At 41.8% G+C, this 15,781-nt stretch overlaps 1 protein-coding gene across 1 annotated transcript in view; it reads right to left on the reverse strand.

Annotated features, from left to right (window-relative positions):
- PEX5L (peroxisomal biogenesis factor 5 like) overlaps positions 1-15,781 on the reverse strand; it is a 118,359-nt gene continuing 102,578 nt past the window's right edge. The window contains exons 8-14 of the mRNA XM_064458060.1: positions 13,336-13,452; positions 12,244-12,387; positions 11,302-11,372; positions 9,943-10,140; positions 8,026-8,191; positions 7,496-7,653; positions 1-6,764 (exon numbers count right to left, since the gene is read on the reverse strand). Coding sequence (XP_064314130.1) covers positions 6,560-6,764; positions 7,496-7,653; positions 8,026-8,191; positions 9,943-10,140; positions 11,302-11,372; positions 12,244-12,387; positions 13,336-13,452 — 1,059 coding nt within the window. The 3' untranslated portion in view covers positions 1-6,559. The remainder of the gene's footprint in view (positions 6,765-7,495; positions 7,654-8,025; positions 8,192-9,942; positions 10,141-11,301; positions 11,373-12,243; positions 12,388-13,335; positions 13,453-15,781) is intronic.

Raw genomic sequence — 15,781 nt, forward strand, 5'->3', positions numbered from 1 at the left:
GACAAAGTTTATTTTGAAAACATATTTAAAAATTGCACAGTTATAAATACAGGTAAATAAATACAATTTAATATGTGGAAAAGAACCCAAGGAAGGCATGCTTCCGTTACAGTACAAAAATACTACAATAAATGTGGTGCTCTGCCAGTAGTAATCTGTGACCTTCATAAATTTAACACGCCCAATATGCACATTGTTCATTTTTGAGGAAATCGATTATTTTAAAGAGCAGTGCAAGGAAACACCAAATTAAAGCATCAGTAAACTACAGGTCTGTGTTTAATATCATACACAGCTGATAATGCACTAAGTATACAGAGGCAAAGTTACCTGTAGTAAGAAACTAATCTTTTACTCGGTATGTACTTACAGACACAGATTCTCAGTCTGGGTCGATACGAACCTTTGTAAGGGAATGTAAACATTCAGGTGTAGGGCTGAACTCCCACCTCCCCACCCGCCGCCCGCCTCGCTGCCAGGGCTCGCACCCGCGCCTCGCTAGCAACCCGAAAAGATAAGTGCGCGATGTAAGTCTGCAGCAGCGGCGGGGCTCTTCAGGTGGCCCAGGCGAAAGTATCTGCCAACCCTATAATCGCTTCTTTCTTGTATGTTGGCTTAAAAATAAAGCCAAAAAAGCTGATGCGAGATTGCAAAGGTTTTCAGTTTACAGCGTAGAGAAGAAGCTGCACACGATGCCTCTCAAAACTATATAGTTTTATTTTGCTCTAGATACGTTATACTCTGATATATAAAATATATTTATAAATGTTTTGATTTTTTTTTGAATTTACAATAGATTACTGATATTAAAAAGGCTATTTAAAGTTCTAGCCAATGTCGATGGCATTCTGTAAATGGGGAAGAGGGAAAAAGATCAAAGCACGTTAAGTCTTGACCATGCAGGTTTGCTCAAGGGGCTGTCACGTGCGCAAGCATTTGTAAAGTTACAGCTTATTTTAGGAATCTTTAGATTCCCTTCTCTCTCTTTCCCGTGCCTAATGCCTACTGCGGTGTGGGCTGAGGCCCTGAAACTGTCTGCGGGTTCTGTGACATGCTCGGTTTTCATTTTGCCTAGGTTTGGTCAAAGTGTCAGTGATCTCTTCGTGCACGGCACTGCTTTTCTCTGATTTATTTCACCAGTCCAAAAATAGTAGAACTATAATGAAGGGATCTGATTTCTAGCCTAGATGAGGTTTGAATAGCAGCTGATACTGTATTGCATACCCGCCTTTTTTCACAGGTGCAGTGCATTTTGTCTATCACTTTCACCTGTGACTACTCAGTATTTTATAAATATTTGTTACATAAATTCACTGTACAGACTAAGCTGACAACACCCGTGACCAGAAATCTCCGTTTTTCACCTGTGCAGGTTCATGCGAAGTAACTAACGCGTCTCATTTTGCAGATGCACGTTTAGGCAAAAGAGATCTATAACCAATTTAGGTTTCACTCCCAATTCTTGCTGGCTCCAGCCGGCAACGATTTAGGCCTCAGGCTTTGCCTCTGTGGCTGCCAGTGATGTTATCAGTTGTCATTTCTGCTGTGGTGGCTTTTGTGTTACGGAGGCCCGTGCTCGGTGGGTGCTCCTAGGGTCACCTGGCTGGTCTGTTGGTGTTGTCAGGGTCCTCCTCCCCAGCTGGCAGGCAGGCCCAGGTTCTCTGAATTGGCTCCTTAGCTCTTCATGCTTCGCTTGGCATTCTGAGCTTTCAGCTGGGTTAAGTGTCCGCAGCTGAAATCAGCGGATGCGGCAGACACTCAGATCCTGTGAAGTGTTACATCTGCCTGTTTCAAACAGGGCAGTCAGACACCGAGCTGCCGTCGGAGCTAGTGGGCAAGTTTGAAAAGCCTGGCCTGTGGTACAGAGACAGTTCAGATTCACTGGTTCGGGGAATCTTTTTCTCTGCTTTGGTGCTATCTGGTTGAGACTAGAGAAGACAATGTGAAAATCCAAACACCCGGCTTTGCTGTGCAAGCTGCACGCATTTAGCTTTTTAATTCTTCAGAGGATACTAAAACATGTCTGCAAAAGCTGTTCCTGCAGATGTCTGTCGTTAATTAAACACTTGAAGCAAACATGAAGTCTAGAACATAACGTGATTTTGAAGCATGGGATTTATTAAGGGGTCTGCGTTTTGCCTAACCTCTTCCAAATAACACAAATGACTCTGTTTTGAGTTTGGCAGAAGCAAAGTACTTTAAAATATCCCATAGAAGATACCGGTCGGTAGCTTAAAGATACCCTATGGGTGGGTCTTCTGCATGCATTCTGTAAACGTATACGCAAGTAGCATTGCTGCATGCTTGGTGTTAATGTTTCGGTGCGGTTATTTGTTAAGGTAGTTGCATGCAATATTGTCACGTGAGGTTTGGTGTCATTTCAACCTCCCCCTCAATATTTTTACAAGTGCAGATAGGTATATGTGCTTACTTAAAGGTCAGATCGATTCTTCAAACTGACATATACCAGTCTATTGCAACAGGGTTTCTAGAGTCAGTATGGTTTAAAAAGGTCAGCAAGAAATGAGGCTATTGCTGTCATGGCAAAGCCTTATTCCATAAAGAATCACTTTGATTTCAGAGCCTGTTCAGCATGTGCAGCGGTATCAGAGGCCAGCCCTCGTCCCGTAACTGCGTACACGCACACGAGCTGATCGTGCAAAGTGCTGAGCGCTCCTGTGAAGAGCACAGGCTTTCAGTGTTCAGCAGCTTAATGGATCAGCCTTGTAGCTCGTACATATTCATAAAGCTTTGCAGAGGAGGGGCAGTCACAAGCAGGGGTTAGGAAAGCATTTTTTAATTGCATGAAATATAAAACAGACGAAAGACTCAAAAACTTGGAATCGGTTACCTGGCAGTGATAAATCACCTCTGGGGAAAGAGGAGAGTAACAAGAAGGGGAAGCAGGTGGGAGAGGATGATAAACCATCGCAGCACTCTAATTTGGCGTCGCCCCATAGATGCTGTGCAGTTGTAATCCTGAAACATCTGCAAGTCTCTTCCCTGCCGAAGTTGCTAGTCTCTGTGTAAAACTGCTTCCTTACTTAGACCTGAGCGACCTTGTGTCGTGTGTTACCTTTCGATTTACTCAAGTGGCGACCTCGCCCACGCAGCCTGCGGCACTGCCCTGCTCCCACGCAGTGCTGCCACGTGCAGCGGCTGCTGTTTGCCCGTCTTCCTTCCCCGCACACCTGGGCATGTCAGGGGTGACGGGGGGTTTTGGCCTGGCCAAGCTCACAGGGAGCACTGAGAACAGGACCCAGATTTCCTGTCTCTCGCTCTCAAGCTCAATCTGCTACTGATCAGCAGCCGCCTTATTTATCCTACCTCATGCTTGGTTAGAAGTATGAGTAGAAGAATTTCCTTTTCGGGGTGTTAATATGCTACAGCCTCCTCACATGTTTCCTCTTGCTGTTTCAGGCAAATATACATGCTTGCCACTGACCAAAAGACACCACGAGGAGGTAGATCAAAGCTGTACCTAATCCTGTCTTCTGCACTGACAGTGCTTGGCATGGGGGCTAAAGGAGGACGGTAGAGCCCAGGATACTGAAGAAGTCCCCAGAAGTACCAAGAGCTGCTGAGCCTGACCTGTTCAGGGTGAGGTGAGCACAGTCACTGGCCGCTCTCCCACGCAGACCAGACCAGAGCTGGTGTCTGGCATGAGGAGATGCGCCACTGTCCCCTCTAAGTCTGTCTGCTTTAGTCTTTCCCTCGTGCAGTGCCTCGGTCAGTGGAACGTGGTTAACTGACCATAGGCTATCTAAACCAGGAGGAACAGCTGGGATCATCTCCGAGAGCGTTCCCACTCTCTTTGGATAGGCTTTGCAGGCTGAGTCCCGTGCAGCAGAACTGCTGTGCTCTGATGACCTGAGGGCCTGAGTACCCCCTCGGGAGGCAGGGTTCAGCCCCGGTGGTGTGTCTCTAGGCTTACACAGACAACTTGTACCGATCGCAGCGTGAAGCAAAAGCTACCTGCTTTGTTCTTTTTGGGGAGGCCAGGGGTTGCATTAGGTTTTCCCAACTGAATTGCTCTGTTGCTTGTCCACACGCTAGAGGAGAACAGGTTTAGTGAACTGCCACCAGTATCGAATGCCCCTTGTCATTCTGACTCCGAGAAGTCAAACAATTGAGTTTTTGTTTTTTCTATCTGAAAGGTATAAAAATAAAGCTCCTGAGCAGCTAATTCCTCTGGATAAGCACTGACTATTCTACCCCACAACACAGAGGATATTCTAGAAGAACTTGTGTGATGGCAGGGCATCAAGCAAAATCTAAGCACATATGCCTTTTGCTTTACAGCCTCCTCTCAAAGCTGCCTCCCTCCTCTCTTATCGCTTTCCAGATTCAATTGCACTGCGCCTTCTGCTCTGCCTTATCAATAAAGAGCTGTCACCACACATCGCTGTCAAAGCAAAAGAGCAAACTGTTGTCAGCAGATATGCATACAGCAGCCCACTTAGCTAAAATGACATTCCCAGGCAGTCCTTGCTAACCAATCCTTAGAGAAAGTTGCAGGAATCAGTTATGAAACGCTTGAGAGATAAATAGGAATAGACACGTAAACAATGAATTAATAAAGCACTATTAAAAAAAAATCCTGTAGCTGTTTCGGCATCTCTCTCCTGTGGGAGAGTGAGGGGTAAGCCTTTTACTTTTTAATGAGAATTCATTATTTTTATTTAATAAACTATAGTTGGTGATTAGATGCAGTGATTACACTGTCTTACATGGAATTTTCCCTTAAGTGGTTGCTTAAAATAAGTGTCAGCTGCACAAAACTTTGGTTTTGTACTGGTGAAACTGCCCAGTCCCAGCACAGCTTCTTTCTCTGTGATCTGTGCTGTTGGATTTTATTTTATCCAGCTGATCGAGCTGGATTTTTCTTTTAATGCTGTTTACAGGAAATGTGCTATTTGTCCCGATTTAACACATTCCAAAGCTACCCCGCACACCGAATTCCTGACTGCAGATCAACAGCGTAACCATCTAGTTACATCTTTAGCTTTCACTGTTTAGGAAAAATATTAAAAACATCAGCAACTGAAAATTACCTCCTTAAAAACTTCTATTCCTGTCTTTGATTGACACATTCACCTTGAGTTAAATGTGTTTGTAGCCAAATCAATGATCCATTCAGCCTGTGGCAGTGTACTGCCCCAATACTGTTCCCTGTTCATCCGCTCGGGGAAAATTAAGATGGGGGGTGTGTATATATAGATATTTTTTAAGCAGCTACAACTACTGATGTTATCTAAGGATTTAGTCTGCTATCATGGAGATCACTGAGACTTTTGCTACTGCTTGCCGTAGCAGCAGGAACAGATCTTAGTCTCATCCTACAAGCATTACATAGACCAATTATTTTCAGGGAAAATTTTCCCTTGAGCATGGTCTGCAGGCATTAACTCTGTGAAGACTTTGCTTTTTTTGCAATAAAGATCTGTGGCTCATTATGTTCTGAAATGACATAATTCATATACAACATGTATGTGCATGCACATGCATGTATGTGTGGAGTACCTGATGGATGCATAACAGAATAACCTTTCTAATAGATATTGCAGAATATACTGTATTTGCATTTTTTTAAACAAAAGATTCTTGAAAACCCTCTCATCACATTTCAGGAAATGATATTTGGTCCTTTATGCCAACAAGGCTATCCTGTACATTCCGTTGTTAGTAACTAAACCAAAAGCATAGCGCTATTTTACAAAAACAAAGATTAAAGTGCATAAGTACATAGAGAGGTGCAGGTCCTGCTATGAGCTCCTTTGAAGCAGACATACTCTGTCCAAGAACAGGGGTAGCTGGTTTAAAAAGCAACAATTCTAGTGCAAATTACCACTTCTGCCGGCAACACTTGGCCTTCCCTTATGTACATGGCCTAATCCCGTAGACCTCCACGTCCAATGTTCCTCTTAACATTGCATGTGGTTTACAGCTCTGTGGGCCAGCAGAATTGGGCCCAAATTAATCAAAGTACCTTTGGAAGCAAAACTTTTCATGACTGCCAACTAATAAATATTCAGAACAAAATACCTCCATTTTACATGCATCTATTTTCAGAGCTATGTTAAAAGTGGACCTTGAGAAGACTTTTCAACAAAGAAACCAGAGGGTGGGGAATCCACGTCGTAGGGCAGAGTGATGTCAGCGTAGTGCGATGAGCTGCTAAGCAGGTTCCTTGGGTGCATTGCTTGCCGTTCTAATGTGCAATTACAATTATCTAGGTTTGTTCTTAATATATTTTTCTTTGTATAGCTGTGTATATATAGAGAGATACAGCTTGCATGGGATGAAGATTGCTCAGAAATGGCTATTTCATCTAGTTCAGGGCTTTGTCAGGTTAGCGGCAGCTCGTTTCAATCCTTTGAGTTTGAGTTTATTTACAATATTTTGTGCTTTTGAACTTCTCCTTTTTGAATAATGTCCGAGAGAATTCCCCTATTGATCTACAGCCATGATAGTTTGGAAAATGTGGTCATTTTGAGATGAGTAATAAAAGAGTTCTCTGTTTCCTAATACAATTCAATCAATTTCTGGGTATTTTTTATTACGGCTCTAGATTGAAAGCTCTTAACAGAATGTCTAAATCACCCACATTGGCAGCTTGAAATAGTTCTGGCTGGTCCATCATAGACAGAGCAATTCGAAGTGCTGCCCAAATATTGCCTGATAGAGCAGGGTGGGGAACCTGTTGTTGATTCCTGCTCTTTCTTTGCAAACTGAGAGCAGTGAGAAAATTGCTGACAGCCTCTCTGTAGGGGAGAAGAAAAAAGAAACAAGCAATATAATTTGCTTAACAACTAGAGTAAAACTTTTCTAAAGTGCTATGCTAGGCTCAAGTATGTTATTTTACAACACAGTTCATCAGTCTCTGTGTAATTCTTGCTTGATTTTCTTTGAACGAGTGGATGTAGCTTGTAGTAATGCAGAGCTCAGCCTAGTCATACATCTGGGGGGATTGTCGTCGTTGCTGTGTGGCTCCCCTTTGTCTTAACTGTCTTAAGCTGGCAGCTGGGGCCCTGGAATATCACCCTTGATTCCTGAAGGATGTACTGAAAGCAGCTTTGAGGGCATTAGCTACTTGAAGCAGTTTAGCTGAAGTTTCCCTTCCAAAGACAGGCTCTTATATTTTCTTTTAGAAAAGCTCTTAAGCACAGGACTAAGTTTGAGTGTGAGAGCAGTACCACTGGTTGTAAGGGTACTTGCACTTAGAGCAATAAAACTCCTTAAGCAGCGTGCGGAATGAGGGATTTATTTTCTTTTGATAGAAATTGAGTAGTTCTGTTATGTGGAAGTCGTGGGTATAAGAAGAGTATCACTGCGTTGTTAGTACTTAGTCAAATATACTTACAACATGTCACAAGAGATTGTGTAGCTATATTCTGATTTTTTTTTTTTCTTAGAAAGCTCCAGCTAGAAAAATGCATTTTTGCTTGGTAGTTATGATCCCTGACTTTTTTATATATGCATCTGTGTAGCTTACCTGTATGCCCCTAGGTTTATGCAGCTTATCCCTAAGTTGTATCTGGACCTAATGAAGCCGGGTTGTATTTCTAGAGCACGTGTGTAGGCCTCGACAGCTTCTTCGCTTCGATCCCCATTTGCCAAGGTTGCTCCAAGACGGTTCCATAATGTATAGTCCTGGTGGGAAAATGAGGTTTCTACTGTAGGTATCAAAAAAGGACATAATAGCTCCTTTTTGCTTGCAGAGTAAGGAGGACTACAGAAAATAACAGTATTGTATCTTCTCTTAATTGGCACGGAACATGAGGTTCTGGCACATGATTACAGGCAACTTTATGTAACTAGTACAATTGATCAGCACACAGCTAGAAATTGGACATGTATAAATCTGCTTCTAAATGGGACTGTCTTGTAATTAACATTTCTATTTCAGGTATTAAAATTTTAATGGCTGAAGTGACATCTCATTAATATTTGCCTGATCAAGAGGGGAGAAAGAAAATGGCCCATAAAGCTAAATTCTTAAAAATGTAAAAGCATAAAATGTACCTCTGGCCGAACAGTTAAAGCAGCACTAAATGCATCTATTGCTCTGTTAAATTCTCCATTCAGGTGGAAAAGAACTCCAAGTCCTGTCTGCAAGTCAGGGTCTATCATGTCACCGTTCTGGTGAGCGGCCTCCAGGTACAAATCCTTCACTTCTTCAAGTAATGAGCTAGACAAGGGTGAAAAATAGCTTTAAGTTCCATCTTACAATTCTTTACAAATATTGCAAATTTCTGGCAGAGCCAGAAATTAAGATCCTTGTAGTGGATGTATCAGAAGTGATATACTCCTAGAATTTGAAAATAAGCTTGTTCGATTCATCACGGCAAAGATTTACTTCCGGGTGCTGTTGTGAACTCATGTCTGGAATAAAAAAGTCCACCCATATAATGAAGAGCACAAGTGTGCTGGGGGGCGGCTGAGGGGGCTGGGGGGGTTTAGCCTGGAGAAGGGGAGGCTGAGGGGAGCCCTTCTCGCTCTCTGCAGCTGCCTGAGAGGGGCTGGAGTGAGGGGGGGTCGGTCTCTGCTCCCAAGTCACCAGTGACAGGGCGAGAGGGAACGGCCTCAAGCTGCGTCGGGGGCGGGGTGGGGATTAGATTCGATATTAGGGAAAATTTCTTCACCGAAAGGGTTGTCAAGCATTGGCACAGGCTGCCCAGGGAGCTGGCGGTGTCACCTTCCCTGAGGGTATTTAAAAGACACGTAGACATGGCACTTCGGGACATGGTTCAGTGGTGGGTTAATGGTTGGACTCGATGATCTTAAAGATCTTTTCCAACCTCAGTCACTCTGTGATTCTGTGAAATCAAAGTGCAGCTATGAACCCACGTGAGGTAACATGAAGGCTTATTAAAACTATAACAATCGGATGAGTTTCTCAGACGTAAAAGGGTTCTTTGCTGGCAAAAATAGTAGTAATTCTTAAAAGGAATAGGTCAAGTGACTAGCCAAGACCCCTGAAGAACGATGCCAAAATTTAAGACTTATGTACCCACTGTAGGCTTCATAAAAACTTTGCACTGAACACCAGGTGTCAGCGGTATGAGGCCAAACTGGAATAACACATTTAGCAATTAAGCAGAACTTGCAAATTTTATTTTTCCTTTTACTAAATTTTCTTGTCAACCCAGGGCTTGTTAGTGATAAGGCTAAAACATAAGGCCTGTCTTCCCAATGACAAGCAGTGAGATAGCCCTTGTGTTTTAGTTCTATAAGTCATGTTTATGCCTTTAATACTTTATCATGCATCTCACAGTTCAGAGATACTTATTTATGGACCCCGTGAAATCGTGATGAAGGGCTGCCAACTCAGGAAATTTTTTGTGATTTAAAAAGGCTGCCGGCTCCCATTGCTGTACGCAAGGCTGGAGGCAGATAAAATGGACACCCCGTTTCTTTGGTTAGAACCAGAATGGCTTTTAAACAAGCAGATGTTCCCTCCCAGTATTTTTAGTGAACTGAAGCCATGTCCCACTGCAAAATGTCTGTTATTCCTGGATTCTAGTGGCTTGGTTAGGATATAGGAAATACGATGAACAGTGGGAAGACCACACACATGTAGAGTGGGATGCAAGCCTGGTATGGATTTGGAAGCAGATGAAGAATGAGGATGTGGGGTGTGGGAATACAGAGGCAGCACACAAGGTCAGAGGAAAGCGATGGGAGTTGAGGGGAAGCATCTCTTTTTAGCTGTTTTTCGTTGGGGTTCTTTGTAATTTGTTTTTTTATTTTTTAGCTTCCAGGGATGGCATAAGATATAGCCAAATATCCCGTGTGGCTTCCCACTCCTGCCCTAGAAACATTAAGTCTTCTATTGTAGGGAACAGGCTGGACTTCTACAGAGTCAGGGGGCACAGCATGCACCATCATTTCTAGCGATGTCGTTAGAATTTCCACCATGAGGATTTACACCACATTTACCTTTCATCTGATGACTTAGACATTCTCCTGGTAAGTGCTGGGGACCCTTTTTTGCTTTTCACGATATACTTGTATTTTGGATTTTGCTTTATCCAGTTTCTTAGGGCCTGATAGGCTTCTTGTCGATGGCCAGTGTTCGTATAACTTACAGCCAGGGCCATCAGAGCTTTTAGGTTGTTTGGCTGTAGCTCCAAGCACCTAGGTAGAAAATAAAAATATATTGAGGGTTTGGGGTTTTTTTTAGCCAAACACAATTCTTGAATTCTTCCAAGATAATCTGTGTAAAAAAAAAAATCACTCACACAATGAAGATCTACCCAATAATACTTTTGAAGAAGGGACTTGGTCTCATTTTTCTGTGATAAGTGCATTATGCATATGTATATACAGACATACCCACGCACACTGCGTACACACATATGTACATAAATATACACATATGGTTTTATTTTCACCCTTCTGGTTTGAGTAAGTGCAGGTAGATGCATTTTTTTTTTGTACTCTCTGTCTAGTAAACAAAGAGAAGCTTTATGTAAATTCAAGCAAACGCTTTAATATGGTTTGCAGCTGTACAAGAAAGTATTTTGAAGAGAAAATTTCTTCCATCCCTATAGATCTTCTCAGTCATCCTGAATTCTGTTTTTCTTTGATAAAGCTGAGGCCAGTCAACTCAAGCAGACTTTCTACGGTCAGATACCATTAACTGAAACTAGAATCTATTCCGTTTTGTGAACATCACTGTTGCTTGTTTCAAAACTGCAGGGATGAGCAAGCCCTAAATCAGGCAACCCCTTGGATTTCTGTCCAGGTAGGCTAAGAACTTACATACAAACAAGTTAGAGTATCTGTAGGTGAAATGACTTGATGGTTAACATTGCTAATGCAGTTGAATATGGAGAGGGTACTTGCTTCAAATGGAAACATGAATGCAGAGCATACTGTGATCTTCACATCTCTCTCAACTGGAAAATGTTGTCAGTATTCAGCAGCTGAAAGGAGCTCATTCCAATTAAGAAAACCTCTTCATTAAAGGACAAACTACAGAAAATATGCCAAGTATCTAGTGTATCAAAAAGGCATTTTATTTGCATTAGGCCTAATTCATGTTTATCAGGCCATGTCACATTTCTTTCGTGCAACTACTTAAATTACTAGATTAAACATTGCACTTTTAAAATAAAACAGAAATATTAAACACTAGTCATTCCTCTGAAGTCACTGGGAAGCTTTCTGTATGTCAATGCTTTACTTAGTTAACTAAATGCTTGATGTTACAAGGAAAGTAAGATGTTAAATATACCTAGGCCTTCATTACCTAATACTCATCAGACAGATCATTTAGCAATTATCTTCATCTACCTTTGGAGGGCGACAATGGCTGCCTGCTCATTTTCATTCTCTGCCTGTGTTATGCCCAGGAACTGCCAGGCCTGCAAAAATAATCGTCATTGTGTTAGTTTGTTAATTACACCCAACTGCGAGCAGAGTTACGACTAATAGCACTGTTAAGCAGTGGGGTGAATAAAACCAGCAGATCTGTCCAGCACCAACTACTGATTTTTCTGCGGCGTGCATACCAACAGGTCAGATCAATGCGGTTTTGAATATCTTTGGGCCTGATAATATTTATAATCAATGAATGCGAGGGTATTTTGTCGGTGTATGATCACATGCTGATTTCTTAAATTTGAGTTACTGTACATTTGAAATGTCGCTAGAATTCTACAGAAGACTGAAGAACAATTATTAAGTTGTATAGGATTAAGGTATTCTAGAGAGTCTGGGAATTCTCTCTGCTTTGTAAAATACTCCTGCTTAGTTTAATGTAGCAATAGATTCAAAGAGACCTAGATACTGACACTGTAAATCTTTTTCAGGTTTCACAGAAAACAGACTTTAAATAATGAGTATACGCTCATTGAAAACACCAATACTGCAGAAATTGATATAACTTTTAAAAATTTATAAACACTTTTGTTAAATCAAAAATGTTCAACTTTTCAATAGCAGTGTTTAAAAGTTTGAAAACAGGAAAGGAAAGAAAGGTTTGAAATATTGTCACTTTCGAATGTTTTTAAATGACAGCTTGGAAATTCTGTAATTTCAGAAATCGATTCTTATCTTATGAAGAGCTCACCTTTATCCATTTCAAGGTATACACTATTCCAAAACCACTGTTAGCGTTCTATCTGTTTCAGTCAGTCATGACTAGCAAAGGTTGGGACCCTGAAATCATTCAATCATTGCATGCTAAAGGGAGTGCCCTTGTCCTTTATCAGTAAAAGGCACACGAGCGAATACCTCTGCATCATTGGGTTCTTGTAGAATAGCAGCCTCCAGGTATAAGATTGTAACTGGCAGGTCACCTTCTTTCATTTTTTTCAGTCCTTCCTCAAAAGCACCAGGCCAGTCTTTGAAGGGATTCTCAGTATGGAAATAATAACCCTGGAGAAGAGAGATAACGGACCCGTGAGGAAGCACCGTAGCAAGGAATGGCAGCTCTATAAAACTAAATGAGTCACGATTTTCCAGCTGGACGTAAACATCCGTTGTTCTGTGAAAACAGTATGAGCTCCCCCATGAAATTTCAATGACAAGAAGTGTAAAAAGTCGCCATCACTGGACACCTGTTTCTGCTCTCTGTTTTTACTTTAGCTCTGAAATTGTCCTTACTGGTACTCATGGTGGGCTCTCCTGCTCCCATCAGAGATAATGGGAACAACTCACACCGGCTGCAGAACTGAACCTCATATGAGCCCAGTACGTCCAATTTGGTGATACAGAGGGCACATCAAGCCGCTGACTCCCTGCAGCGCTTGTAACCTGACGTCTGTTCAGTTCATACCCTGAGATCTTCAGTTAACCTTCCAGATACAGAGCAGTCTTGCAAGCACCAGAGTTTTAGGGTTTCTTTAAATTTTGCCTCTTTCTCCTCTTGCCACTGCAGTGTAAAGGGTGTGTGCTAGTATCAGCTACATAATATAAATCAAATTAAAACATAGTGGAGGGGATGAAGAAGAGAGACAGAACCTCTACCATTTCTATCCTCAACAGAGTTTGAATGTGCCAGCCCAGTTTTTTTTATTTGGTGCTCTTCCTTAAGTGCAGCTTAAGTAACATTTCCCAAAGTGTTAACTTCAAAAGTGCCCATAATCCAGCAGTTTGTGTTGTGTCCCTTTCAGCTGAACTCAGGCAGTGTGCCAGTCTGAATGCATTCCCACTGCGGTGAGGCCTTTTAAGTCTACCCCACTGACAGACAATTAGAGAGGATAGGCTGTTTTGGGTGAAATTAGCTTCTGTGTCCCAAGAGTTTTCCTGGGTTCCCTTGAATAGCTAGGGCTCAGCTCAGAGTTTCACAGGAAGGACGTACTGTACTAAAACCCCCTGTGTTACCTTCTCAATGGTTGAGATGGTGACTTGCCCTGGTGCTTCCTGGTTCTCTGAAATCCAGTTTCTGCGAGCCATTTCTTCCCATTCTGCTTGCATTTTGTCCCAAAACTCTGTGTCTGACTAGAAGAAAAAGAGGAAAAAAAGGGGAGGAAAATTAACAGCAAAGCTTTAAAATAAAACGGTAACTTTTTTATTTCTTTCTACTAGTGGTCTGAGTCTCGCAATTTTGCTGAGTAGTATTAATTCTATTAATAATCACACTGACTGAAATACTACAGCTTGTATTTGGAATTCCATATAATTAAATTTCATCTCTTATGTTGGAATGCATTTTGTCAACAGAAAACTCTTTATCTCAGAGGCAGTTTATGTTCTATTTGAAGCAGGATTTGCAGCAGCTTACACTGCATCTTATTTATGCTAACAGCAAATTGTTACATAAAAATTGAAGGAAATTAATGCTGCTAGTCCCTGTCCAAAAAAAAAAAAAAGAAAAAAGAAAAAAATCATCTAAGCATACATGCTAAAGAATAACAAAAGATAAAACAGTTTAAAAGAGAACAAGCGTTCCACTTTGGTATATTCAGCATCATTTCAACTGTGTAAAAGAGTAATGGCAAAGCTTAGAGGGTGTTTGCACAAGAGAATTAATACAGATGGGGCTTTTTGATGTAGTGGAGAAATCTTAATATTGCGAATATACTGTGCTGGTGAGAGGAATCTGTAACAGATTAAAAAATTGTTCAGTAAGATTAACATTCAGCTCAAAGGCAAGAGGGAAAAATGCACGCACAAGAGAAACCCAAACGATGAAAAAAGAATGAGATGCAGGATGTGTAACGACCAGAACGAGGGAGCCACTCTGGCTGCTAGAAAATGATGCCAAAAACCAGAAGTAGGATTAAAAGCAAAGAGGGCAGAATCCAAGGTAAGGTGCTAGTTTTTCAGCCTCCACACGTCCGTCATAAGCCCTGAAAAGCAGTTCCACAGCAGAATATATGTTTAGCACTACGAGCTTTTGCAAAGTTCTCCGGTTCCTCCAAGGTCATGGCAAGAACCCTGGTGAACTGGCACCACGGAGGGAGAGTTTCTCAGCTTATTTATGGCAAAGGCAACAGCACAGATAATTCTATTGAGGTTTAGACAGAACTATTTGAGAGTGAGGTGCTAATCAAAATTAATTTAAGTCATTGTAAACTGGTCCAGAGAGTTTTGCCTGAATCATCATTATAAGACTGACAGCTTTGCTCCTGCTCCACAACCAGGCATGATTTGCAGAAATAGAGCTTAGTTTGGGATTGTGTGACTTGCTACAACCCTCCTTCTTAGGCGCTTGGAAAAAGGAAAGCGCAGGCTACTAACAGGTCTGGAATGAGTCAGCAGTGAGGACATCGGGGATTAGGTGTGAAGGGTAAGGAGGACTTGCACTAGCTGGCGGTGTGGTTGCTGTAAATCATAAGGCCCTTTACAAAGGGCAAGGTGTGTTGCCTCTCTGGAAACTTAACAGGCATTTCCCTTTGGCTCTTGCTGTAGCATGTGCCTCCTGATACACACCGCTTTCTTCCAGGAGACTCGGAACTGTCCGAATTACTGGATCTGTGAAGGCACCTGCCATGTTCCTCTGTGGACTAGGAAAGAAACGTGAATCCCTCACCCCTGGAGAGGAGGTTTCACTCTCCGTAACAGAAGCGAACAGAACATGGCAACTCTGTGACACAACGACTTCCAAGGTTTCAAAATTTGCTTTCATTCCAAATTTGATGGAAACGCAGTCTTTAAAATAGCTGTGAGATTGTGCTGAAATGTCCATGTGGGGTGTGAAAGGCTAGGGTAATGAATCGGATCGCTCCCTCTTTTGCTCTTAGCCATGACCAGAGGCACTCGAATCCCTTAAACTATCCTGTTCAACAGACGTCTCTATCACCTGGTTTGCATTCAGTGCAAATCTGCGCTGCATTGAAGAAAAAATTACTTGACCGTGTTTTTACTAGCAGTAATTTTGAGATTCAGGATGAAGTAAAGGAGTGGAAATATCCCTTTCCTACAGGTTAATATTAATAAAACTACTGAAAAGTAATTAGCAATGCCTTTTTAAACAGATTAACTCATAGCACTAATTATATATAGATACATATATTAGAGTTTGTATTAGAATTTTTGCTTGTATTTTCCCCACAGAAATCCCATACGATTTGCGGGTTTGGAAATGGATCGAATCACCTTTCTGCAGGTTGTAAGCAGGCGTATAAGTGGTTTTAGGTCTTAAGTTCAAATTCTGCTGCTTAATTACATATTTATAATTTGCACAGAAGGTCAGTGTGTGCATGCGCCACTTAGAAAACTAATGAGTTGCTATGGATTCAAGTGGCCATGCTTAAATGTCTGTCCATGGTGAGTCAAATGTGGAGAAAAACTACTGGGGAGAAGTGCTTGGCTATAAAGTCTCTCA

This window comes from Phalacrocorax carbo, chromosome 7 (genome assembly GCF_963921805.1).
Source record: "Phalacrocorax carbo chromosome 7, bPhaCar2.1, whole genome shotgun sequence".
Taxonomy (NCBI): Eukaryota; Metazoa; Chordata; class Aves; order Suliformes; family Phalacrocoracidae; genus Phalacrocorax; species Phalacrocorax carbo.